The sequence below is a fragment of the Pyrus communis genome, chromosome 5 (assembly GCF_041283825.1).
Source record: "Pyrus communis isolate YQ-2024b chromosome 5, ASM4128382v1, whole genome shotgun sequence".
NCBI lineage: Eukaryota > Viridiplantae > Streptophyta > Magnoliopsida > Rosales > Rosaceae > Pyrus > Pyrus communis.
In genome coordinates, this window is record NC_142569.1 from 3,388,885 (window position 1) to 3,416,723 (window position 27,839).

Genomic DNA, 27,839 nt, shown 5'->3' on the forward strand with positions numbered 1-27,839 from the left:
CTATTGTAACAAATACATAGCCGGTTCTTAATGTTTTTACTAATACTGTTCATTTGTTTTTAACAGTTTGATAACTAAATGACCTTAGTTTTAATTGATTTTTATCAGAGACGATCTTTATAGGGTGATTTATAATATAAACTGTTCTGATTATAAATACGAAGTTCTATAAATTGACCACAAACAATTTTGAGAAATTTTTAGTAAGAGTTTCTACTCATCTTTAAGTAGCCAAATATTTTTCATTAAAAGATTGAGTAGAAATATTAAACTCAATCAGCATTCCGACCACACAAATGGAAGCATACTTTTTACAGTCTTTTAGTCACCTCAGTGTTTTCAACTCTACAACAAATAGGAAGCAGAATGGTAATCCTCTTAAACTTGCATATCAACTATCAAGAAACAAAAATGGTCCCACTCAGACTCAGAAAATTCGTAATCCGGAGAATTAGATTTCTCAATGACTGCGGTGGTTGTGAATTTTTTTCCTTTCTGTTGATCAAATCCTGCATCAAGATTCCCAGACGGAGCTGCCAGCTGCTTATGGTGTTGCATCTTCAATAATCTCATTTTTGAAGCAAATGCTTCCTTCATTTTTTTCTGAGAACCAAAAGAAGAAAGAAATCAAATCATATCAGTTGCGTAAATCTGAGTAGAGAGCTTGAGTTCAAATTCTTATGATGTATTATCACTTCCGAGATTTATCGAAAGTTCCATCAAAGTGTTTTTGTACCTTGTAAGACCTGCATTTTGCCTCTTCACAAGAAATGGATTGAATTGTGGTACCATCTACTTTAATGCAACTTTCGTCAAGCTTTATGTTCAGTGATTGCGAAGTCTGTAAACCTGACTTAGCAATGTCATTATCCCACGCTTCTGAAATGGAGCCATGAGATCTTTATGAAGGAAAGTTGAAAACATATACTTCCTTAATACTACTGCAATAACATAATTTGATGTAATCAAACAAACTGCCGATATGCATCAAAAGTCTGTAGGTCCTCTATTAAAGGGCCAGATGATGATATGCACGCACTCAAAAACCGGAAAACATTTAGACACTAGTATAACATGTTAGAACGCAAGGCAACAGAATTGCAACATAGGAAAGAAGATCGATGAAATGATAAATTACCACTTTCTGGAAAAGGCATGGTAGATTGATCCTCAAAACTATTGCACACTGGCAAAGGCACGGCAGACTTTAATTCATCAAAACTATTGTGCAGTTCAATACCATTGGGAGGAGAAACTGCATCTGTGGTCTGAAAGATAGTAATTATAAATCTCAACTCAATGAATCGAGTGAGCATTCGTGCATTCATATTTATAGGATTACAAGTCATACATATGTAGAACTAGGATTACAAGTAGTTGAATCAAGACAAAACATGATCTGCAGCAAGCGGTGCAGCAAGCGGTGAGGATTCCGTGTTGGACTGGGAGTTCGTGTTAGACTGGAAGTCTATTTGTGCAACAGTCATAGACTGAGTTGGAGTCGGTTTATCACTCCCCCGCAAACGTACAGGGAGGTCACGAACTGGAAGTTTGGACAGCAAGGATGCAAAACGAACTGCAGACAATCCCTTGGTAAGAAGATCAGCCAGCTGATCCGTGGAGGAGACATAGCAAACGATGAGCTCTTGACGAGTTACCTTTTCCCGAACATAGTGATAGTCAACTTCGACATGCCGCATGCACTGGTGGTGAACTGGATTGGAAGCTACGGAAATGGCACTAATGTTGTCGCACCAGAGGCGGGGCGGAGCAAGAGGGAGATGAAGCTCTCGAAACAAGGTGCGATACCAAGAGAGAGCAGCGGCTGTGTAGGCAAGCTGTCGATATTCAGCTTCTATACTGGAGCGTGAGACACCACGTTGCTTCTTGGAGCTCCACGAGATGAGGTTATCACCAAGGAATATACAGTAACCACCAGTAGAACGGCGATCGTCCGGATCACCATCATAGTCCGCATCAGCATAGGCAGTGAGCTGAAGGGAACTGGAGCGATAAACAATCCCATGTTTTGGAGTAGCTTTAAGATAACGGAGGATTCGTTTAACCGCAACCCAATGTGTCGTTGTGGGCTTATGCATAAACTGACAAACCTGGTTAACGGCAAAGGCAATATCAGGACGAGTGAAGAGAAGATACTGCAAGGCACCCACAATGCTACGAAACTCGGTGATATCAGACAATGGGTCGCCATCAGAGAGACTGAGGCGTCAGCCACTAATGGCTGGGGTCGAAATGGGCTTGCATTCCAGCATGTTGGTGCGTTGGAGAAGATCAGTGATATACTTTGTCTGAGTAAGATGAAGGCCCGTGCTAGTACGATGAACCTCCATACCTAAGAAATAATGAAGTGGTCCAAGATCCTTCATTGAAAATAATGTGCCCAACTGATGAATCAAACGAGTGATATGGTCCATGCTATTGCCAGTAAGAAGAATGTCATCCACATAAATTAACAAGTAAATAACCACGGAACCATCAAAGAAAGTAAACAATGATGAATCTGCATGAGAAGATACAAAACCCAAATTTTCCAAGTGATTGGAAAAACATTGAAACCATGCACGAGGAGCTTGTTTAAGACCGTATAAAGAACGTTGCAACTTGCACACATGAGATGGACGTTGAGGATCAATGAATCCCGGTGGTTGCCGCATATAGACCTCTTCATTCAAAGAACCATGAAGGAACGCATTTTGGACATCAAGTTGTCGAAGAGGCCAATTGAAATGAATAGCAATGGAGAGAATTAACCGAATAGTCGCATGATTGACAACAGGACTAAATGTCTCAGCATAGTCTAAACCCTCTTGTTGATGAAACCCGTTAGCCACTAACCGTGCCTTGTAACGCTCAAGTGAGCCATCAGAACGTCGCTTGATTTTATATACCCACTTATTAGGAAGAATATTCATAGTGGGTTGAAACGGAACCAAAGTCCAAGTGCCATTATGTTGTAAAGCATTGAATTCGTCAACCATCGCCTTTCGCCATTCGGAATCTTTATTAGCCTGACTAAAACATGTAGGCTCAACCAAGGCATTAGTAACAGTAGCAACATAAGTATATTTGGGATTAGGTTTGCAAATACCACTTTTGCCTCGAGTGACCATAGAATGGGACACGGCACTTACCTCGGGAGTAGATGAAACCAATGGGGCGGGTGTGACTGGTGGCAGGTTTGATGTAGGGACTGGTTCAGGAGAAGAACTGGAGGGCACGGTAGAGAGTGATGCAGGTAGGACATGAGGCTGAGAAGGTTTGGGGCGTGGGGATCGGCGAGTGTATACTTGAAGTGGGCGTTGGGTAGAAGGCTGAGGTGGGGTAGACACGGCTGGAGTAATAGGATGAGGTGGGTGCGGGAAGGAGGGGATGGCAGTAGTAGGTGTTTTGGAAGGGCCAATCTCGAGAACGGGATCCACAAACGAGGAGAGTGGTGATGACGAAGTAACAATGAAGTCTTGATATGGAAAACTGTTCTCATCAAATACAACATGGCGAGAAAGAAAGACACGTCCCGTAGTGGGATCCAAACATCTATAACCTTGATGATTTAATGAATATCCTAAGAAAACACACCGTTTTGAACGAAATTGTAATTTGTTAGTATTATAAGGACGCAAGTAGGGATAACAGGCACAACCAAAAACTTTGAAAAACAGATAATGAGGAGGTTTGTGAAATATTTTTTCATAAGGAGACATATGGTGTAAAAGACGAGTGGGCAAACGGTTAATGATATAATTAGCAGTATGAAAAGCTTCGGCCCAATACGAAGTAGGTAAACCAGATTGGGCTAAAAGAGTAAGCCCAGTCTCGACTAAATGACGATGTTTACGCTCGGCTAATCCGTTTTGTTCAGGGTGATGGGGACATGTAAGACGATGTAAAATACCATGGTCATGCAAAAACGTACTAAGGGCCTTATTAACAAATTCCCCACCACCATCGGTTTGAAAAGCTTTAATCTTAAGAGTGAACATATTTTCAACCAAATTTTTAAAAATAACAAATGTAGAAAAAACGTCAGATTTTGCACGTAATGGATAAAGCCAAGTATAACGAGAAAAATCATCCACAAACACCACATAATATTTAAAGCCAGAAACAGATAAAGAGGGTGAAGTCCAAACATCGGAATGAATTAACGCTAAAGGAGAAGAAGACACAGATGTAGACAAAGAAAAGGGTAATTTATGACTTTTTCCGAGGGGACAAAATTGACAAAATTTATTTTGAAACGAGCCTTGAATGGGCAATTTATTTGCAGAAATTAAATGTTTTAAAATTGAAAACGAAGGATGACCTAATCTACTATGCCACAAGGCATCAGTTACACGTTCACCTAAGAAAGCAAAAACACCATGGGTTTGATGAGAGGGGCGATTAGAACACGGGTAGAGTCCATTGTTACTCCGGCCTTGTAAAAGGATCCTCCCCGTCCGTGAATCCTGCACACGATAAAAATGGGGATGTAAAGTAAAGAAGCAGTTATTATCATCCGAAAAACGGTTCAAAGAAATCACATTAGTGGAGGCTTGGGGACAATAGAGGGTGTTAGGCAAACGAAAAGAAGCATATTTAGTTTGAAGGTACGAGTCACCAATTTTTGAGATGTTCAAACCTGGACCACCATTCACACCACGAATTTGATCGGTGCCATGATACTCACGAGGATTTTGGAGGTGGTTGACATCATTGGTTATGTGAGAATTTGCGCCGGAGTCAAAAAGCCATTGCTGGACAGAGGGTGCAGCGGCGGGAGCACGGGAAGAGGGTGCAGCGGTGTAGGCTTGAAGACGAGAGGAGGGAACCCGACCTTCGTAGGACATATTGAGACGATTGAAGCAATCAATAGCCGAGTGCCCAAAACGTTGACAAATCTGACATTGAATACGCCCAGAGGAGGAAAAAACAGGCAAGGATCCATGAGATGTGCTGGAGCCAGGTGCTGGACCAAGAAGTCCATTGTAGGAAGAAGAGGACCCACGGGAAGGGGCTGCAGAGGTGGTAGAACCTACTTCATGAGCAACCAAATTTGGGCGTGAGAAGTTACCAGCGCCACCACGGGAGAAGCTTCCACCACGTCCACCACGAAAAGAATTACCACGGCCACGGAAGCCACTGCGACCGCCACGGACAGCAGCAAAAGCAGAGGTACCGCTATCAGAGGGAAGAGAAAAGGCGTTGTAACGTTGCTCGGCACTCAGTAATAAGGCTTCTAATGAATTGTAGGTGATGGGAGTGTCACGAGCCTGTGCGGAAGCAACAGTGGTCTCATATTGTGGACCTACTTTACTCATAATAATGGCAACTAAGTCAGATTCAGAGACGGGGGCGCCAGAAAGAGCAAGGTTGTCGGCGACGGCGTTGACGTTGTCGAGATAGTCAGCAATAGAAAGATTACCACGAGCAGTATTCATCAATTCTGTACGCATTTGGATAATACGATTTTGAGACGTAGAAGCATACCGTTCTTGAAGAGACGACCAGGCAGAAGCCGAATCAATTTTGTTGACGATTGTAGCAAGAACCTTGGGAGTAAGGGAACTCGTAATACAAGAAAGGATCATCTGATCAGTCTGTATCCATTCAGCATATACTGGATTGACCTTGTCAGCGAGTTTACCATTGTCATCAAGAAGAAAAGCAGATGGGCAGTGATTTTCACCAGTAACATAAGATAGTAAGTTGCGGCTGCGCAGCAAGGGAAGGAACTGAGCACGCCAGAGAGGGTAGTTGTTGCGGTCGAGCTTGATGGTGAGAAAATTCATGACAGAGGGAGCAGCAGTAGCAGACGAAGAAGACGCCATAACTGTAGAAGACGGAGAGAAAAGAAAAAATTATAATATGAACCTTTGTCATGAGACGCTGGCTCTTGATACCATGAAAGATAGTAATTATAAATCTCAACTCAATGAATCGAGTGAGCATTCGTGCATTCATATTTATAGGATTACAAGTCATACATATGTAGAACTAGGATTACAAGTAGTTGAATCAAGACAAAACATGATCTGCAGCAAGCGGTGCAGCAAGCGGTGAGGATTCCGTGTTGGACTGGGAGTTCGTGTTAGACTGGAAGTCTATTTGTGCAACAGTCATAGACTGAGTTGGAGTCGGTTTATCAAGCAGGCTGCACCATTGTCCGAGGCAACACAAAAATTAGTAGAAAAGAACGCATAAATGAAGAAACATACAAATATTAGGAATACTAGATGTGGCTAGACTCACAATTTGATATTGAAAGGGCATCAACAGGATAAGATCTAATACCCGCTGGGTTTCTCTTACATGGTTCTACCAAGTTAACAAAATCGGAAAATTGTATCTCATCTGAAATATTAGAAGACTTGTCGGTGTGGTTACTACTTCTGTAATCTGTTTCCATAAGAGAATTGCACCCTTCTACATCATCCAAGGCTGGGACTAGCATATTGTCTCCACCATCCAATTCAAATTCTTGACTTGCATGATAAATTCCATCGAGCTGAAATTTATTCACCTTGATATCATTAGTTTCTTCCAATGATAACCACACGATATGGTCTTAACAAATTCCACAGAACCTAAGTGGACTCCGTCATCTGATGACATTTTATCGCGGTTTTCGTAAGTAGCATTTTGTACAAGAGATGAGTCAGAAGCCGCCCCTTCCTCTATATCCACTGAAGATTGAGAGAGTGCATCTCCTACAGGTTCTGACGAGGAGAGAAGGTTTTCAACATTCTCACAAAATGTCTCCAACTGGCTTATAGCAGGTTCAATTACTTCCTGCAAAACAAAGAATTTTCCATAAAATTAAGTCAAGCAACCGTGAGAGTGGAGCTGATATAGCTGAGCTTGAAAATAACATGTCCACATTGACTTAACAATTCGGAAAATGTAGATGTTAACAGAAACTTGTGGCGTAAGGCAAAACAAGAACTAGATGATTGTACATAACAAGAAACAATACCTGCTGCATTATTTCCTCCACCTCCCGGCACATATCTTCGAACTTCAGGTCTATGTTCCCAAACCATGATATGCCTTTACAACTCGTATCCATGTAGACAAAAATAATTTATAACTTTCAGATGCAACTGAAGGTGTAACTTCTCAAGCTCCTCGGTCCAAGAAGAACTCAATATAGCTGCGGTCATATGATACAAGTCAAAGTTTTTTAAAAAATATGAGCACAAAAAGTTAAAATATATGGATATAAACTAAAACTCAGAAGAACATTGGTACAAATTAAAAAAAGGAACAAATTAAAATAGAAATATATGAAAAATACTAAAAAGGATATGTTTGAAAATGATTGACAAATTTTTAATTTTAAAATTGGAATATGTTGGCATATAACTTATTTAATATTCAAATAATGACAGGGATGATATAAAAGAACCTTAATCAAAATAAAAATAAAAATATTTTAATTATTAAAAAATAAGAAAGGAGAACCTAATTTATCCTTTAAAATATAACACAATTAAATTAATAATTCACAAAATATGTCTATATATATATATATATATATATATATATATATATATATATATATAAGTGATTATTTCACATGACAATGTCCCAGAAAGTCCACGGAAAAAAAACTCTGGTAGAATGTTTATATCAGTGGCAGGCAAACAACCCAACATATTAACAAAAGAACCACTATGTCAACGACTCAACGACTATGAAGTTTGGTGGGATGCTATTTTTGCATTAGCCAAAAACTCCACTTAAATGGGCACATTTGAAATAATTTTGTTTGCATCAATCTGTTCTATTAATTTAGAAATAATAAATAGCTTTTTGACGAAAAACATGCAAAGCATCTTTCTTGTATTCTAATTGATGATTGATTTTGTCAAAGAAAACAAATAAACTGAAAATATAGACTTATTTGAAAGTATTTTTACACGTCTTTAATAACAAATAATCAAATAACATAAGCACAAAAATGTCAAATCATTGCCAAACCCATAACAACCCAAATAGAAAAACAATAATATGATTCATCACTTGTATGCCAACCTCAAAACAAACAAGGAGAAAACTCATTAATTAAAAAAAAAGGCAAGTTATCTCCACATAATTTATCATTTCTCAATATTTTAAATATTCATCCAAAATTAATTTAAATATTACAAGTTGTATTTAATTTAGAAGTGTCTTGGATAAGTTGGAACTGGGCCAAGAACCAAACAATATATTAAAAGTGGGGCGCCGGGGTGGGCCGGGGCGGGATGGGGCCTGGGGATCCTTTTTACTTCTTATCCATTTTTATAAATTTCTGTTCTTTGATCTTTTTCAATTCATTTGATTCAACAGCTGAAAATTAAGAAAGTGTGTGTGAAGTAAAAAAAGGTATGTAGATAGCACAACCCTATATGAAATAATTTATTTTGTGGCTTTTCCTTGTAATTTTTTTGTCTCTTAAAAATATGAAATTTTTTTTTTTATGCCACATGTTAAATAATTAATTACTAAAGATGACAAACACTTTTGTGTGACAAAATTCTGATGTGGAAAATGAGGACCACTTTGGTAGGCAAAATGTGACAAGGCAAGACTTCGATATGCTCTTAAAGAATCAAGTCTTTCCAATAAATTATTGGCATTTTCTCAAGCAAAGTTTTGTTTTTTCTTTTCTGTTTTTTATTTTCTGGCGGGAATCTCATGTATGTCGAAAGGGAAGGGGGGGTGATCCCTTTTACTTCTCACACATCTCTTATTTTAATTCATTTGATTCGACGGCTGAAAATTAAGCAAGTGTGTGTGAAGTAAAAAAGGGTATGTAGATAGCACAACCCTATATGAAATAATTTATTTTGTGGCTTTTCCTTTTAATTTTTTTGTCTCTTAAAAATATGAAATAAATTTTTTTACGCCACATGTTAAATAATTAATTACTAAAGATGACAAACACTTTTGTGTGACAAAATTCTGATGTGGAAAGTGAGGACCACTTTGGTGGGCAAAATGTGACAAAGCAAGACTTATATGCTGTTAAAGAATTAAGTCTTTCCAATAAATTATTGGCATTTTCTCAAGCAAAGTTCTGTTTTTTCTTTTCTGTTTTTTATTTTCTGGCGGGAATCTCATGTATGTCGAAGGGAAGGTTGTAGAAGGCAAATCATTTCTATATATTATTGTCTTTAAAGTTTCGATCGACCTTCAAAATTGTACTAATCCCAAACTAAATGCCAAATGAGTTCATCCATGGGTGAAGCTAGGAATATATTAATGGTGGACTAAGTTATTTTTCTTGTAGTATGGAGTGAATTTAGGTGTTGGGATAGGCTAAATTTTCATTATGTGCAATATTAGACTTAATTTTCTGAAACATACTTATTCTAACACAAAAAGTATTCATCTTCTAAACCTTGGGGTGCGCTTGAGCCCAAGGCAGCCACTAGCTGGCTCCGTCATTGTACACCTACTTATTGGAAAAAGACCGATGATCAATGAATTTACTTATTAGTTGTACTATCTTTTCCTCTCGCCTTAACACTCATACAAATACACTTTTCTTAGCGCGTAAATTGCATTAATTAAACCTTATTGAACTACTATAGTTGGAGTTGTAAACCTTACTGTAATATGATGAAGAAGAAGAAGAAATGAAGAAGATAAGAACAAAGATAGCATGGAGAAGAAAGAGAGAGAGAGATTTCAATGATTAATACTCAAGAATTTCATTACACTTTATGTTAGAGATACTTACATACTCATACTCTTTTTCATTACTAAAGCTGATCTCTTAAGCTACCTTATAACTACCTAATCTAACAACCTTTTTTATCTAATGACAAATGGCATCTTATTAACCATTGGATCATTATCCTCAACATCCCCCCTCAAGCTCAGGAGAGGAGTAATTGAGCCTGAGATTGATGCAGTGCGTCTGAAATAGTGGAGCAGACAGTCCCTTGGTTAAAATGTCAGCAAACTATTTACTAGAAATAACAAATTGAACCTGAAGCAACTTTTTAGCAACTCTTTCTCTCACAAATGGATGTCCACCTCAATATGTTTAGTTCTCTGATGCAAAACTGGATTACAAGATAAAACTATCGCAAACATATTGTCACAGAAGAGAACAGGTGGAGAAGTAACTGAAACTTTGAGAAAAGCAAGTAGTTGTCAGTCAAGTTCAGCTGCAGTAGTTGATAAGGCTCTGTATTCAGCCTCTGTGGATGACCTAGAGACTGTTTGCTGCTTCTTAGAAGACCAAGAAATGAGATTATGACCAAGAAAGACCACAAAACCTGTTGTTGATCTCCTATCATTGGGATCACCAGCCCAATCAACATCTAAAAACGCATGTAAGTCCATAGAACCTTTCACATATTTAATTCCAAGCTTGACTGTCACATCCCAGCCCGGGCGGGACCACTTCCCGGGCCCGCTCTACCATCGTAGCACGATATTGTCCGCTTTGGGCCCCGACCACGCCCTCACGGTTTTGTTTTTGGGAACTCACACGAGAACTTCCCGATGGGTCACCCATCCTGGGAATGCTCTCGCGCACTACTCGCTTAACTTCGGAGTTCCCATGGAACCCGAAGCCAGTGAGCTCCCAAAAGGCCTCGTGCTAGGTAGGGATGAAAATATACATATAAGGATCACTCCCCTGGGTGATGTGGGATCTTACAATCCACCCCGCTTAGGGGCCCGACGTCATCGTCAGCACACACGCGGTCAGGGTTAGGCTCTGATACCAAATTGTCACATCGCGGCCCTGGGCAAATCACTTCTCGGGCCCGCTTCACCACCGTAGTACGATATTGTCCGATTTGGGCCCCGACCACGCCCTCACGGTTTTGTTTCTGGGAACTCACACGAGAACTTCCCGATGGGTCACCTATCCTGGGAATGCTCTCGCGCGCTACTCGCTTAACTTCGGAGTTCCGATGGAACCTGAAGCCAGTGAGCTCCCAAAAGGCCTCGTGCTAGGTAGGGATGGAAATATACATATAAGGATCACTCTCCTGGGCGATGTGGGATCTTATATTGACAGTACCCTTAAGATATCTGAGGATCCACTTTATTGCAATATAGTGTGATGCCATAGGCTTGTGCATGAATTGACACACCTGATACACTGCAAATGCTATATCCGGCCTTGTAAAAGTTAGATATTGTAAAGCTCTAACTATACTTCTGTAAAGTGCAGGATTGTTGAATGGTTGCTCATCATCCAATAGCAGCCTATTATATGGTAAACAAGGTGTTGCACATAATTTAGAGTCTAGCATCTCAATTTTTGTAAGTAGGTCAAATTAGGGTTGAGAATTACATGAGAGAGTATGACTATATATATGAGATAAGGAAAAGATAAGTAATTTTCATTTTATCTTGTTGAATTAACCAACTTCGAATATTTTAAACTTCTCAACAATAATGAGAAACAAAATTTAGATGCAATGTTGTATTTTATGTCTTAACAAAGCATAACCTATTTGACTAAAAAAAGAAACACAAGCAAATATAACTTTTAGAATAATTAAAATTTGCATTTATTTTTTCATTTGCAAACTATTAATTCTTAATTATTTGTTTAAAATATGCATAATTTTTACGTGTGTTTTTCTTTGATGAAGATAAATAGCCCCACGTGTATCAAATCTCTAAACGGCCAGCTAGTGTGGTTGTCATGATATTTGCTAGGGCTGGATTTGGTTTGCCAGTTTTGCTACCAGCCCAGTCACATATACATTGTTATCGAAAATTAGTTATTGATGGTCAACCGACTTCTTGTGGTTGCCAAAAATCAGTTTAGCCGAAATTATTGACTAGTTTGGTTGGTTAATGGCACAACACATCGACTGTGAAGAACAACAAACCAGAAAATAAAAATAGAAGCTGTTACAATATTCTTTCAATTGATGGATAGGCCAACATAATCATAACTGAAAAGTTAAAATGGGAATCAAATCATAACTTAATAAGCTAACAACAATGTCATCAAACATAATCCAAATAGTTAATAGTTCACAAACTCAAAAGTCTAAATTATATAATTGTCTAAATCCAATGCAGTAACCAATGCAAAAGCAAAAAGAAAGTCAAAAGTTTGGTTCTGATTATAGGATCCCTTGATCATGAATTAATTATTCGAAGCACTATTTATATGTACATATGTTGGTACTGTATATTATAGGTATACAAAATTCAATACCAAAGCTATATCATTAATAGTCGATACATTATAGTGCTAACTGATTATGAAAATATGCAAAAACTCTCCCTTACCAATACGAGCCGAAGGGTATGGTTGGGTTGGTACGTCAGTTTATAGCAAAATTCCCCCAGCCCTAATGTTTCCTACATGAAAGAGGTATTTAGCAGGCACTCTCGACCAGAATATAGAAGTATTTGTCCTGGAAATTGCTACAATTTCAACCCAACCAGATTAAGCAAATTTGACAAATATTCAAAGTATTATCAATTTCATTTAATTATTTTTATCATCTTACACTGAATCAAAAAAAAAAAAAAAAGTCCCTTTTAAAATACACAGTGTATCAACACATAAAACAATAAAACATATATTGTTAGTAGTTTGAATAGTAACATTTAGTCTAACATTATTTAATTCTCAATGTTAGAAGAAGAGATGCTCCAATTTCAATCCTCTTTCTCACGTTGATAGAAAAAATATTAGTAGTTTTTCTCACATGAAAACTATTAAAAAACGATTCAGATTTTGGACACTTCACTCCTACGTGTTCCACAAATATATTTATTCGAAAATTGTCTTAATTTACAGCATGTGATTTGCAGGTAGAACTTGGAAGTAGGTATATATTTTGTCATATACATATATTACAACAAATCATATTTTTATACAAATTAAAATGACAACAAAATTATTTTATTAAACCAAATTTGGCATTTTTTCATACTATATGCTAAAACTATTGCTATCAGTGTGATAATATTTTCCTTATGGACTCGTTATTATATATAGGGGTGGGACTTTTGCGACCTTACCATCTCAAACTCCACAAACCATTTGTTCCCATCCTTTCATCTCCTTCCAAAAACACCTTCTTCCAAAGCTCTCCGTGAACCAGTAACCCTTTGACTCTTTGTCTACCCTTTTCCTTCTCCATCTCCATCGAAAACCTAACAAAAAAGCTTTCGCCTTCCACGTTTCTATATAAACCCCACTTCCCAAAACTCTCTATATTTTCACTCTGTATTTTCGAAATCCTCAACTTTGATGACCATGCGGAGGAAAATGTGGATGTTTTCTCATTGATCGCCCCCTCCAACCCCCCAAAGCTTGTCTTTTGCGTGATGGAAGGTATGAAAAAACCTGCAAGAACTGCCACTGCCACTGCCACCGCCACAGCCACCATTATCAACGCCTTGCTCATCAACAAAGCCTGTTCACAAAGTTTCCCTCTCTCCAAGCTCTCCTTCTGGTTCGCCCCAACAACTCGCCCTCCCGGTCTGCTCTTCTCCACCTTCGGTTCATAGATTTTTGCAAATACAAAGGGTGTAGAAAAATTAAACAAACAAACTAAACCCAGATGGACTTTTACGGTTTTAACTCCAAATCTTCATTTAATCCGAGCTTATTCGACCCTTTTAAGCATGGCGCAAGTGGGTTCGGCGGGGCTTTGCAGGGCGGTGCTGCGGTGGCTCTGCCTCACTCACTGGTTTTGGACAGTGAGAAAGGCGAGCTCGTTAAGGCTCCTGCGAGAGTGGGGAAAAAAGGGGTGTCTGAGGCTAAGGCTTTGGCGGCTTTGAAGAATCACAGTGAGGCTGAAAGGAGGAGGAGAGAGAGAATCAATGCACATCTCTCTACGCTTCGCGGTCTCGTGCCCTGCACTGAAAAGGTAAAGTAATTTTTATGGAGTTTGCTGTCAAATTATATATTAGTTAGTCCTAATCAGTTTCAATTATGTTAGTTAATTTTAATTAGTAATACATGGATTTGTTGGATTGTGTTCATAGCTTGTTAATTTTTTAACTGGTTGTTAGTTAGTTGATATTTGTATCTTACTGAGTTTTCGATTCTTTATCCAATAGTTACACAACGTTTTCTTGTTGATTGGGAAGTGGTAATTTATGATCTGAAGTTTAGGTTCTTTTGAACTTTTAGGATGATAAATAGGTAGTAAACAAAAATAGAATTGAACATCTCAATTTATGATTAACTTCGAAAAGACTTGAGCAAAGATTTTGATTTTGTTTGCGCAAAATCGAAGAAACTGTTACGATGAGTTTTCTTTACGTAGCTTGGCAAAAAGGGGTTTATCAGAAGAGAATATGTAGCAAATTAAATGGAACAGGCTTACCGGGAAAAGCTGATACCTTTTAGCTTTTTTATAGTCTAATTTTACGCCAAACATCAAACATCTTTAGGCAAAATTTTCGAATGTTAAGAGTTTCTGTTGAAGTTTTATCAAGTACATCGATTCTGAACTTTGAATAAAATTTTCTGTATACTAATATACTTTTATGCATCATGGATACAATGCTTTTTTTGTTCATAAGAAGCAAAAGGCGATCGGTATGAAATAGTCCTTCTGATGTCATACATGATGATTATCAAGTTATGAGATCATGTAAAGAGAAGTTCATTTGCTCGTTCGTGCACATCATTCAAATTAACAAAGCTTTTTGTTGCATTATTTGCGCCCTTGTAGAGTCAACTTTGTATGTACAGTTTACAAAGTCAACTCAAAGATAGTTATAAAATTTGAAAAGCAAAATCCATAACATCTTCCATACTAAGAACTTCAAAAACTATCTGTAAATTGGATCTGCAGTCACTATCTAGGTTACGTTTTGCATTTTCAATTAAATTAAGAATCTAAGCATAACAGTAGCCATGGTTACTATTTTCATATGCAATGAATCTTCCACCTGTTAGGTACAGCACACTATGCATTATGATGGAAGAAAAATTAGAAATTATTGTTGTCGGCAGAGAACCTTTGACTTTATATATTTTATAAGCTACTAAGTCAAAGGCGTCTATAATAAAATTATAATTAAGTAGGCTGAATATTGTTTCATGCTAACCTCATCTTGCTTAATAATTTTCTAATCCTATGGTTGTTTAACACTAAGTATATATATGGGATGCTTGGCTGTCAACTGTTACAGTCGATAGCAGACGATTCTATGTGTTTCGGGAAATATTGATGCTTATGATTGGATAATTGGGGTAGAGTAGCAGCTGTGTAGTAGATTGCATCACAAGGTCTGCATCTGGATTTATATTTTATGGCCTTAGATGGATCTTGCTCAACTGTTTAATTATGCAAATTAATTAATCTTACTTATATCAAATTAGGGGTGCGCGGTAAGCAAGAAACAAATGTCTGGGGCGGTAACCACTAACTTTTTTAATTTGAAGCCGAAGAGAGTATTTTTATTAATTAAATAAATATTTTTAATTGCTTTTGTCGTCGACCACGCCTTCTAGGCTGAAACAAATCGGAAGACTAGCTCTACAGTTTCTGGACACAGTCAATGCTATGATAACTTATAAACATGGTTTTGCTGATGCTACTATAATTAGTAATTAATTATATATTGAGTTTACCTAAGCGAGCTTGGAAGTATGTGGAAACTTGGTATTCGAATCGCTAGCTAGGTGTCTGTTCATGTCTTTGTCAAGATTAAGTAGTTAATTGGGTTTCTCCAGTTGACAAAGAAGGCGTCTTACTTGCATAAAATGACCGCCAATGGTTCCGAATGGACCCTTATATTTGTATTATACTGTTATATATGCATGGATACATCTGCGTATCTAATTTCTTGTGTATGTATGTGTCCATGTATTATGATCACTGCTTAAATTTTCTTTATGATAGTTATGCAGTTTATGCTGTTGGCCAGTAATGCAACATAGCTCTAGTTGCTTGTATGAAAAGTAACAATAAATTGTGGTGTTTAAAAACATGAAAAAAGCTTCGATGGCAACAAATTTGTCTTAACCTTGACCTAATTGTTCGTTACAGATGGACAAAGCCGCGTTACTTGCTGCAGTTATCAGCCAAGTGAAGGAACTGAAGAAGGATGCCCTAGAATCCAGTAAGGGGTTTCTCATCCCAGTTGATGACGATGAAGTGAAAGTTGAACCCAATGTCATTGGGGCAGGGGATGGAACCATATCTGTGAAGGCATCCGTCTGCTGTGAATACCGGTCTGAGCTTCTCTCTGACCTAAGAGAAGCCCTCGACTCCCTGCACTTAAAAATGGTGAAGGCAGAAATAGCGACTTTGGGAAACCGAGTGAAAAATGTATTCGTTCTCACCAGCTTCAAGAAGGACAGCAACGATGCCAATACTGAAGCATACGAACTTCTTGCAAGTTCGGTTCACCAGGTCCTGAGTTCCGTCCTCGATAAGGCTTCGCCCTCACCAGAATACTCCCCGAGAACAACGCTGCCGAGCAAAAGGCGAAGGCTCTCTTACTTCGATAAAATAGATACCTCAAGCTCATCCTCGTGAGGGCAAGATTTGTGTGCGTTGCCACTTGCTGGTGATCATGAAGATGAAGATGCGCGCATATTGTAATTTCAAATATGGAGTTTGTTCAAAAAAAATAAAAAAATAAGGATTCTCTATTTATATTTTCAGACATGGATGCGTGGATATATCAATTATTTGTGATATCTACTTGTACACATTGTATATTGAGGGAAGACAAAGCTGCTTGGAGTGTAATTTAAATTGTAAGGGCTAGTTTGATATTTTTATGTGTATAAGGTACTAAGTATTTGGTAAATTTTAGTTGTAAAAGTGCTTTTAGCCTTTTAACAATAAAATCAGTGTATAAATGTTTAGTAAAGTTTTATGTAAGTGTTGTGATCGTGTAAAATGATTAAAATGGATAAGATGATGAATGTGATATTATAATTTTTGTCTTATTCTTTTTTTATAATCTTTTATCTTCTCAATCTTCACTTAACAATCAAAGAGTTTTCCAAAAAACAAAAACAATCAAATAATCTAATAGAAGATAAACAAAAATTTGATTTATTGAAGAGAAGAAATGAAGAATATTATTGAGAAAAATAAAAGAAAAATCGTGATGTAAACAATTGAGATGGAAAAGATAAAGTTTTGGGTTGCAGAACCTCCCCTTCTCCCTGCATATGGGCCACGAGCCCAACTTCCCAATCTCTCTCATCCAAAAGGGTTAATTAGGCTTCGATCAATTCCACTTCGCTAGCAGAACTTCACCCCACTCGGTGCCACCATGAACATCGAAAATGTAACGAGATCTGTGCTCCAATTAACTTGCTTCTCATCTGGTCATCTGATTAGTTCAATCTAGTGACCCGAGACATGAACCCAGCACCCATGTCACAATTCGTTCAATCCGTCCATTGCTATCTTGTGTGGAAGACGAGAGAGGGAGAGATTGAGCTGGGAGACAAAAAAATGTTTGATGCGCCAAAAAAAGGACGATGGAGAGGGAAGATGAAAATTTCATTAATAGCTATTGTTTAAGATAGTTTTTGAATTGTCATTATTTTGAAAGAAAAAATGATTTGCTTGAGTTACCAAACACAAATTAGACTCAACCTCTTTTTTTTTTTTTTTTTTTTTTTTAATTAAGAGAGAAATTAGGTTTTCATTCTTTTTTTCCTACTCCATTTATTAGAGGGGGCATTTTGATATAGATGCCTCAAATTTGAATTTTTTTACTCAAACATCTATAACTTTTAAACTTTTGATCAAACATTCTTCTACTAATTTTTAATTAAAAATTATGATTTTTATTGTATTTAATTAACCAACTAGTTCAGAAAATAATATCACAAATATTCTAAAATCATCACAAACATCCTATCTTATCTTATCATAACTTGATCAAAATGAATTTTTTCTTATTCAAATAATTTGTTGTTTTAAATTCTAAAAACACATCAACATCCTATTAACATACAATTATGAAGTATAACATGCACATATATTAAATATAACGTACCAAACATATATATTAAATATAATGTACCAATCATTTGGTATGTTATTGGTACGTTATATAAATTTAATTTGGGTACGTATTAGTATTTTGGTACGTTATAAAATATTGCTTTTGGTATGTTATGCAATTCTTTATTTAGTAGGTACCAAGTTATTAGTACGTTGTATTATCCTTATTTTGGTACGTACAAAACTTATGGTACATTATGTGTAAGTTGTGTAACCCAAAAAACTACATCTCAATTTTAATTATAAACGACTCTTGTTTTTTTTATAATCTATATAAAATGTTGAGTTGGAAATTGGAAAAATTATATTTCATCCAATTAATCTTGAACCCCAGTAGATATAATTGAATCCTTAAATTGAGGAAGGGATGAGATTCCATAAAAATGGCAGTAAATTAATGAAAATTATTGAGTGCATTATTATTTTTTACATAGAAATGGATTTAAAAGAATTTATAAAATACTTAAATTAAGAATATACCTGAAATATAAAGTTTAATTAAAAGTAAAAGCACTTTAATAAAAAATTAAAAAGTAACAAATGTTTAATTTAGAAAAATCTAAATGAGGCATCTAATTTTAATTTATCCTTATTAAAACTGACACACCCCGACCGAGATCAGGGAGTGGTGGCCGTCACACGAAGGTGACGTAGCCATGTGCACGTGCGGAAGCTAATAGAACAGTAATGAAAGGTACGAATAATTAAAAACTAGCATACAAAGTACTAGAATAAGTGCTAGTAAGTGAGATACAATTCCAGAGCAGGTCTATAGCAGCCCAACAAAAACGACAACAGTAGTATGCCCGAAGGCGACCCTACAATGTGGAGTGTCTGTCAGAACGCCGGAAAGCTCTCAAGGGAAACCACCGCAACGGCTAAGCAACTAGAACCTGGAGGGGCGCAAAACAAAAGCGTGAGTGGGCAAAAACAAATCTTTCTAAAACCATTTATAAAATACTTTCTAACCCCTCGCCGTAAAACCTGTATACTTCCCAGAAAATATATACACATAATACATATGCCAAACATGCTCAAATAATATGCCATGCCGAAATCTCATAATGATATGCAAGTGCCCAGGTATAAACATATCAATATCATGTAATCTGGCAGCCGGAGTCACCTAACGTGACCTGTACGGCTGCATCTAGAGCTCAAATCTCAACTCTATAACTGAACCTGCCCACGAGTCGGAACCACTCAAGGTGGTCTGTACGACAGGCCTGGGTGTAACATATATATACGCTCTAGTGCTACGATCACGTGAAGGCTGTGCGAATAATCGCGAGTCACCTACGAGTCGGAACCACCTAATGTGGTATGTACGACAGGCCTATGCACCTAACTTGGATCCAAGCTGAGCGTGTGGTGCGGGAGGTGAACATCACGTGAAGGACTGTGCCCTACTCTGGGCGGGAGCACTAACACCGGGGGTGCAGGTTATGAGCTCTCTAAGTCTCTCAAACTACTGCTGAAAGTAAATATGAATACCACTTACCTGGCACTTACCTGTGCGTCCACAACACCCAATATGCATATATATATGTATGCCACTACTAATGCGTGCAATGATGCATAAACGATAATAATAACATGCATGGCATAAGGCAAATAACCCTTTTTAAATCAATTTCTGGGAATATAAATGTATATAGGTATATACGGAAAACAAAAGCCCATTCACTGGTACGTGGAAGGGTCGTAGCCCCCTGCCTCGCGTGACCACGCTCGTCCTCGGGGTACGTGTCACCTATATGCGAAATAACTATAAAAACGTCAACTTTAAAGCACATAACCAACGTCTCGTAATAACTTCTCATACATTGCTCAAAATGGACAAATGAATATACCAATGTGCTCTACACAACCTCAGGATCACAACCATATTTTTAAAATAATTTTTGGACCCCGCACGCGCCCCCACGCGCCAGGACAGGCACGGACCCACGCGCGGCCACGTGCCAGGCACACTGACGGTGTCAACAGACGCCGTCAGGAATATTCCGTTAAACTGATGGAATATTCCGTTAAACTTAACCCCTGCCGTCAGGAATATTCCGTTAAACTTAACGGAATATTCCTGCTTCTTCTCCGGCCAGTCCCCGACGCCGGCGCCGTCGCCGTCGCCGGCACCGTCGCCGGAAAACCTGCAAATCGCTATAACTCTCTCGTTTTTCCACCTTTTTCCACGTTTCTTGCACCAAATTAAAGCCCTAAACTAGTAGAACACAACCATACACATTTTAAGGTCTAAAACTCACTAGATTATACCTGTGCAAGCTTTCCAAAACCGGCCAACTCCACAACCAAGGATCCTGACGTCCAAATTCAACCAACGAGCCACTCCCAAGCTCCTGGGAACCTCACCAACACATCTACAAGCTTTAAAAGTCCAAAAACTCAATGTATAAACTTTGCATGAACAGTACCCAAATCGGCCATTGTTGAATCGACGTGAAAACGAAGTATTCCTCACCTGAAAATGGTATGGTTGTGCTCGCCTCGACTTCACGAGTTGAATGGTGTCTTTGGTTTCCATGATCTACTAAGATTTGGGTGCTTTTGTGTGTTGTCCGTACATTACAGAGAGAAGAGGGAGGAATAGAGCTCGGGGAAAAGAGAGACAGGGAGAAGACAGAGGGAGAGAGAGAGAGCAGTGTCAGTGTGTGTGTGGGAGTGTGTAAGGTTCCAAACACATGCCCCAACACACCAAACAACCCACAACGTGACAAAATCGAACTAGGGGCAAAATTGTAATTTCACCCGTACGTTTTAAAAATCCCGGGACGGGATGTCACAAAAACCTTATTCCTTTTCAACTATTGATCAAGGTCCTTAGGTTTTAATGAATGTCATTATTTCAATAATAAAATATTTACATGTCAAGATAATTAAATTTTATTACTAAATATATCTTAGAAACATCACATTTGGTATATTTATATTTAGGACTAAACTGTGTATCATATATTTATATTTGTAGTTTGTACCCATTTTTAATTTGCAATCCTTTTTTAATTTGTACCAATTTTCTTTACAGTTTTAATTTGTACCCATATATTAATTTTTTTGTTCCCATATTTTTAAAATTTTTATTTGTACTCATAATTTTTTCCCATTTTATTTGTACCCATAATTTATTTATGATGTACCCATGTATCTTTAAAAATGTACCACTTGTTATATGTGAAATTTACCCATTTTTTAATGTAAATCTATTTTTTTTAACCTAAAATGTATCCATTGTTGTTTATATAAAATGTACACATTGTTTTCTATATAAAATGTACTCATTTTTTTAATATAAAACTTTCCCATTTTTTGTATAGAATGAACCCACAATTTTTAAATTTATAATTACGGGCACCATTGTACTTTTGTTGTTAAAATTGAAGGAGAGATGAAGAGGGTGAGAGAGAACGTGAAGTGAGGAGAGAGGGAGAATATTTTTTTTTTTTTTTCAATTAGAGATGATAAAATTACATGTAGGTGAAGTTTAAAAAAAATAATAAAATTTTGTCTTGTGAAATTCCGTTGTTGTCCTTAACTTTTTTTTTATGATAGAAGACAAAGTTATATTTTTATTCTCTTTTGATTGACAAAGAGAATTTCATAAATGTAGTTTTAGATAATTTTGCAAAACTAAAAATAACAAAATAAAATACTTATGCCCTGGCTGTCAGTGGGTCCACCATTTGGTGATTTGGCGATTTGTCATTGGCCAGTATGATAAAAGGAGGGAAATAAAACCGTAGAGAAAACAATCGGCCTGTCACACTCCAACCGCAACGAGGATCTTCTTCTTGTTAGCTTCGAACTTGAACTCTTCACTCTCTCTGACAAACAATTTATAATACTGTTACCCTTTTTAACTCTTCAATTTACGAAATCTTACCCCCCTAAAAGGAACAAGTTAAAAGGTACAGAACAATAAGAAGAAGAGGGCAAGCTTGCAAGTTGCAGCTAATCGCAGCAGAAAAATCATGGAGGGAGGCAGCGGTAAATCCATACTCCAATTCGCACCGTTTCAGAGCTCCGTCGACGAGGGTTTCTGGCACAGACTCTCTTCCTTGAAGCTCAACAAGTTCGGCGTCGACGACTCGCCTGTTCCCATCACCGGTTCGTTCCCTTTTGTTTTTTGTTGTTTAATTTCCGTAATTAAATTGTGCAATTTCTGGGAAATAAAAAAAATAGAGAATTTCTGGTTTTTGGATCGTGGGTTTTGGAAATTCTTGTACTTATGTTGAAGAATTGTTTTAGTTGTGGATTATGGAAGAAAAACAAAAGTTGAATTGTTGACTTTTTTTGGATGTGGAATTGTTGTTTTTCGTATTTTGCTGATAAAATTTGGAGGAGGAAAAAGCAGCCAGATTTGTAAATTGGGTTTCGAATTTTGATTAATTGGGACAACAAAGGTTTGATTTTTGTGATTGTGATGAATGCTAGTGCTGTACGATGTTGTTAAATTCTATGATTAGAATGTGAATTTATGTGTGATATAAATACAGCGCCTTCGTGTTATCTGAAATATGGGCTGACACTGTTGCAGGTTTCTACGCACCGTACTCACAGTCTCAAGTGTCTAATCATTTAACTCTACTGGCCGAGTCTTTGCCTTCGGATTCAAGTGAGGAATCATCGTTACTGGCAGTAAGTCGAGGCAATAGGAACAGATGCTTCGTTCCCGGAATCATTTACAACACCAATACGGTAGAAGGGTTTCATGCGCTTGATAAACAGGGCTTGCTTAAGGCAGAAGCACAAAAGGTATTGAATGTATCTAGAATGTTTTACTTCTGTGAGTGACAGTAAAATATATAGTTTTCGGTTGAAATATCATGTAGGCGGATTGATAGGGTTGGATGACAATGAATTTAAATGTTGCTTCACATGTCTGCTTCTTGTTCACAATCAGATTTGGGAGGATATTTGTAGTGGAAAAGCATTGGAGGATAGTTCAGTGCTTTCGAGATTCCTCCTCATCTCTTTTGCAGACCTGAAAAAATGGAGCTTTCATTACTGGTTTGCATTCCCTGCTCTGGTGCTTGATCCTCCAGCAACCTTGGTTAATTTGAGACCAGCTTCACAATGTTTTAGCTCAGAGGAGGTATGTCGGTTGTGTTTTTTATTCGATGCACAGTAGAAAGGTATTTAGATGTTACTTATATCCATTGTTATATCTTTAGGCAGAATCTGTTTCAGCAGCGTTTAATGAGTGGCGTAACACAAGCCTAACAGCAGGTGTGTGTGTGTGTGTATGTGTATGTCTCATTTGCTATTTTGTTGATTGTCTGCTAAATCTTCTTCCTATGTGTACATGTGCTCGGATGTAAAGCTTGAATGTTCCTTCTAACCTATGTTGTCTGATTCAGATGTGCCATTCTTCCTGGTTCATATTGATTCGAATTCACACGCTACTATTAAGCATCTAAAGGATTGGGAAACTTCCCAAAGTGCTGATGATGGTCACAAGGTCTGTTCGCATAACTTTTGATTTTGAACCATTTAGGTGTCAGAAAACGGGAATAATTTTTTTAGATTGTAGTATTTCTGGTTCAACTTTCTCAAAGTTACTTTGTGTGCCATTGCAGTTACTATTTGGTTTTTATGATCCATGTCATCTTCCAAACCATCCCGGTTGGCCTCTTCGCAACCTCCTTGCATTTGTTTGCTCGAGATGGGATCTAAAGTCTGTTCACTTTTTATGCTATAGAGAGAGTCGTGGTTTTGCAGATCTGGGATTGTCCCTAGTTGGGGAAGCCATGATTACAATTCCGCCAGGTAGTGCTGCAGAAATTGGGTAACAGTTGGGTTTTGCTTTAGTTTCTCTTCTACAATCTGAATATGCTTGCATCCGTAGGTACTCTTAACTTAGATTTTTATATGTTTTTAGGATGGAGAAATCATGGTCATGTACCGAATGCAGTCGGGTGGGAACTTAACAAAGGGAGAAGAGTACCCAGGATAATAAGCCTTGCTAAATCTATGGATCCAACTAGGTATGTTGTCTCTATTGGCACTCTATAGTTGATAACATTACTAGTCCATTGTTATCTTAGTGTCTTTTGATAATTTTTACAGGTTGGCCATATCTGCTGCAGATTTGAATTTGAAACTAATGAGGTGGCGTGCTTTGCCGTCTCTGAACTTACATAGCTTGTCTTCTCTCAAGTGTCTCCTCCTTGGAGCCGGTACACTTGGATGCCAGGTTGCTCGCACGCTTATGGTGAGTGCTCCAAACTCCAAAGTCCAAATAAATTCTGGTTCTTTCTAAGCATCTATTTGGTGACTGAAGGGTACATGTTTTACAGGCTTGGGGTGTCCGGAACATTACGTTGGTTGATAATGGCAGGGTCGCTATGTCTAATCCTCTGAGGCAATCCTTGTATACATTAGATGACTGCCTAAATGGCGGTGAATATAAAGCAACAGCAGCAGTTAATAGTCTCAAGAGAATCTTTCCAGCTGTGGTAATTAATTTCATCTCTGTCCTCTAAAATACATGGATTAAACCGATAATTTGTTGATTTTCTTATACTGCCTGTCCATCTCTTTGTTTGTTTACCAGGAAGCAGAGGGTGTCATCATGGCTATACCAATGCCTGGACATCCTGTTCCGAGTCAAGAAGAGCAGAGTGTGCTTGATGATTGTAGACGACTACATGATTTAATTGATTCTCACGATGTAGTTTTGCTGCTGACTGATACAAGAGAAAGTCGGTGGCTACCATCTGTCCTTTGTGCAAATACTAACAAGGTGTGTTGATTTAGTCTTTTAACATCTTGCACTGCGGTGTGGTGTAATGTGGCTATTTGTCAGATATAATTGTAATTCTGAGTCACGTCTAAATTAAGATGATCAAGTTACCTGAATCAAAAATATTGGATATTTGAATTAGCTATCTTACCAAATTGACATTCTTATTATCTAATGATAAATCTTTATTATACTTGTTTGTAGATTACTATAACTGCAGCTTTAGGGTTTGATAGCTTCTTGGTTATGCGCCATGGAGCAGGTCCTTGTAGCTCTAGCCATGACTCAAAAACTGAAGCTGAAAATTCTTTATCAGCGGATATGAGCAACCTTGGCCTTACCAATGGAGACGGAGGGAAAAGATTGGGCTGTTACTTCTGCAATGATGTCGTTGCGCCTATTGATGTAAGTTTTTAGAATGCAATAGCTTTGATATTGAACTGTTCTTCCATGTATGTCGAATCCATAAATAAGCCTTTTGTTCTCTGCACAGTCAACTTCAAACCGCACGTTGGACCAGCAATGCACTGTTACACGTCCAGGCCTTGCTCCGATTGCCTCAGCTCTTGCAGTTGAGCTCTTAGTGGGGATCCTGCATCACCCTCATGGGTAAACCCTTGGAAATTTTTGAAAATTGTCACTGTTTATTAGCTTTATAAGTTCTTATTTTGACTTGTCACGATTAAGAGCTAAATAGAAAGTCCACATTGGGTTTTCCAACGGTTGACCTGAAATTTTGATGTTAAACTGCTTGTTTAGGATATTTGCGGAAGGTGAGGTGGTGAACTCCAGCAATAGTGGAAGCAGTGAGCAGCCTCTTGGTATTTTACCCCATCAAATTCGAGGTTCCCTCGCACAGTTTTCACAGATGACACTTGTGGGCCACTCCTCAGACAGTTGCACAGCTTGTTGCGGCACTGTAAGCTTTCCCTTGCTTGGTGACTTTTTTGTGGTGGTCATTATATTTTGCTAGATGCCATGTTACGCACTCCTTTCACCAATGTGCATGGCTAATTTCGAATTATTGACCGCAAATTAATGGTTTCAGGTGGTGTCTGAATATCGGAAAAGAGGAATGGAATTTATACTGCAAGCAATCAACTATCCTACATATCTGGAGGACCTAACTGGACTGACGAGCTCATGAAATCAGCTAGTAAATTCGAATTGGAATGGGATGATGGGACGGATGAAGACGATGATGATTTGGTTGAAGTTTGATGGAAGGGGTTCTTAATTATCTATGCTGCAATTCATTCTCAATTGTACATATATGCTTAGGAAAGTAATATTCAATCACGTCATATTCGTAGATGGCCCTTTACTGTAGTGGCGGAAAACAATCATACCTATGCACCTTGGTGCATATTCGATCCCTCCTCACTAACTAACTATTTATCCCACTAACGTTGGCGTTTGTAAAAAAAATCATGTAATATTCAATTTGTTTGTCTTCGATTGCGATCGGTTCTAAATTGTAAGCTGTACTGCTCTGTGAAGTAATATATTTGAAGTTCAACCCAAGTTGTGGTTGTTTGTAACGATTTTTAACCTACCAAGTTGGGAGATTTTGTTCCCCGTAAACACGACATTGTTCGTGCAATCATAAAATAACAGCATCAAGTGTGTGTCTGAGCATTTTGAAACAAGTACCGTAAAAATATTGCTTATTGAAACCGACGACTAGAGTACGTAGCGTGACCTGAAAATTTTGGTCACACCACAATGCGTGTTGCGTGTTTGAGCATATAGCACAAGTTTAAACAGCCTAGGATTTGGCTCAGCTGGTCTTAGTCGTTGCAAGGACTTCTGAAAGTTTGAATGGTGCGGCAACCGTAAACCTGATCTGGTTTTTTCTTGTCCTTGAAGGGCGTTGTGCCCGCTCCACCTGGGATCACAAACCTTAAAAATGCAGACCACATTTGAAACAAGAAGTTCAAAGGAGCATCAAAAAGCAGAAAAAGGCAACAGTTTTTTCTCTCAAAAGAGTAGAGGATGAGGAGAAGTTTCAAAATCAAACTCAAAGTCTACCACTTTAAAGTCTACCTAGACTTTGCCATAAGGTTGAAACTTAGTGGGGTTTGCACTTTTCTTCTTAAAAGCCCCTAACAGTTATTTCAATAGTGAATAGGTCGAGAAGAACTTGTTTAAACCTTGATGTAACTGCGGCGATGTCTCAAGTAAATCACGTTGTGTTATGTGTAGAAGTTACATATAGCAACGCTTAATTGATTTTACGATACTGTCACATGGTACGACTAGGATAAGTTTAACTACAATATGCACTTATTGTGCAGCTGATGTTGGTTATGCATATTGACGCTGTATGACTAATCTTCCACCCGATCTCATTAGTTAGTGGACTCTCCATTTGGGTTGCTGGCCTGTGTGTATCTCGTTTTGAGTTGCTGGCGTTCCATGGAGCGAAAACAAGACGAACTTAGTTGCAATGAGAGAGAATTACATCATTTGGAGACTTCAAACCGTATGAAGTGTTTGTATTTTTGTTATCCTTCTTTTTCTTGGAACAAGGATATATTATTGTGGTGGTCTCCAAAAATATTGTCCCGCAGAAAAGTTAAACGTGCAATAGGTTGTGGTTAGTGTGGAATGTTGGCATATTGCTATAGTAACATCTTAGTGTAGAGAATTTTAAAATTTTAATTTTCTTTTTTTTTTTGGTGTGAAAAAAATATTGAAATTATGCCCCTTAACACCTTTCCATTAATGTTTTTGGAAGCTAAGCAATGTTAATCTCGACAAGTTAGAGCATGCATCCAACTCAAAACACGAATAAATTGAGGAATACCAAAAGGATTTTAAATCTTTAACAAACCCTCTTAAAAGGACTGCACTGAAATGATAGTTGAACTGGAGTGTTAACACATCAAAATGCTAAAATGATATAATTAATACAAAGTTTGTTATTGTAATTCGCTAAACTTTGACCGTTATTGCATTGTGATTTATGCATGTCGAATGAAAGTAGATCCGTAGTGTATATACTTCAAAATTTGCTCACTGTCTCAGAAGATGTAGCAGCAGCTACGTAATTCATAAAGGAAGAACTGTGGATGGTGGTGGGTGCTACACATCAGAAA

General features: G+C 37.8%; 3 protein-coding genes across 3 annotated transcripts; 2 read left to right on the forward strand and 1 right to left on the reverse strand.

The window, feature by feature from the left end:
* Window positions 1-378: 378 nt before the first annotated feature.
* LOC148696568 (uncharacterized) lies at window positions 379-7,069 on the reverse strand. Its single transcript, XM_088693239.1, has 7 exons — window positions 6,977-7,069; window positions 6,524-6,792; window positions 6,261-6,485; window positions 2,578-2,593; window positions 1,139-1,268; window positions 737-879; window positions 379-603 (listed from the first exon to the last, which is right to left on the reverse strand). Exons 1-7 carry the CDS (start codon window positions 7,067-7,069, stop codon window positions 379-381), a joined length of 1,101 nt encoding a protein of 366 aa, XP_088549365.1.
* Window positions 7,070-12,991: 5,922 nt separating this feature from the next.
* Window positions 12,992-16,901, forward strand: LOC137725151 (transcription factor bHLH30-like). The gene is made up of 2 exons (XM_068463742.2): window positions 12,992-13,856; window positions 15,993-16,901. The coding sequence occupies exons 1-2, from the start codon at window positions 13,548-13,550 to the stop codon at window positions 16,482-16,484; spliced, it is 801 nt and encodes a 266-aa protein (XP_068319843.2). The 5' UTR covers window positions 12,992-13,547; the 3' UTR covers window positions 16,485-16,901.
* Window positions 16,902-21,768: 4,867 nt separating this feature from the next.
* On the forward strand, window positions 21,769-26,213 carry LOC137725152 (ubiquitin-like modifier-activating enzyme atg7). The gene is given in 15 exon segments (XM_068463743.2): window positions 21,769-22,100; window positions 22,531-22,748; window positions 22,897-23,088; window positions 23,168-23,222; window positions 23,354-23,454; window positions 23,573-23,762; window positions 23,875-23,980; window positions 24,063-24,207; window positions 24,293-24,451; window positions 24,550-24,738; window positions 24,943-25,143; window positions 25,232-25,347; window positions 25,498-25,657; window positions 25,787-25,871; window positions 25,874-26,213. Coding segments are annotated over 15 exon segments (2,139 nt in total). The 5' UTR covers window positions 21,769-21,964; the 3' UTR covers window positions 25,960-26,213.
* The last annotated feature ends 1,626 nt before the right edge of the window (window positions 26,214-27,839 follow it).

Excerpts from the sequence above, each read along its gene's own strand:
- LOC148696568 (XM_088693239.1), bottom strand. The coding sequence starts at position 7,069 with ATGGATACGAGTTGTAAAGGCATATCATGGTTTGGGAACATAGACCTG. Across the intron at positions 6,793-6,976 it reads TGGAGGAAATAATGCAGCAG|GAAGTAATTGAACCTGCTAT; the intron begins GTATTGTTTCTT and ends TTTGTTTTGCAG. Across the intron at positions 880-1,138 it reads CATGCCTTTTCCAGAAAGTG|AAGCGTGGGATAATGACATT; the intron begins GTAATTTATCAT and ends GCTCCATTTCAG.
- LOC137725151 (XM_068463742.2), top strand. The coding sequence starts at position 13,548 with ATGGACTTTTACGGTTTTAACTCCAAATCTTCATTTAATCCGAGCTTA. Across the intron at positions 13,857-15,992 it reads TCGTGCCCTGCACTGAAAAG|ATGGACAAAGCCGCGTTACT; the intron begins GTAAAGTAATTT and ends TGTTCGTTACAG.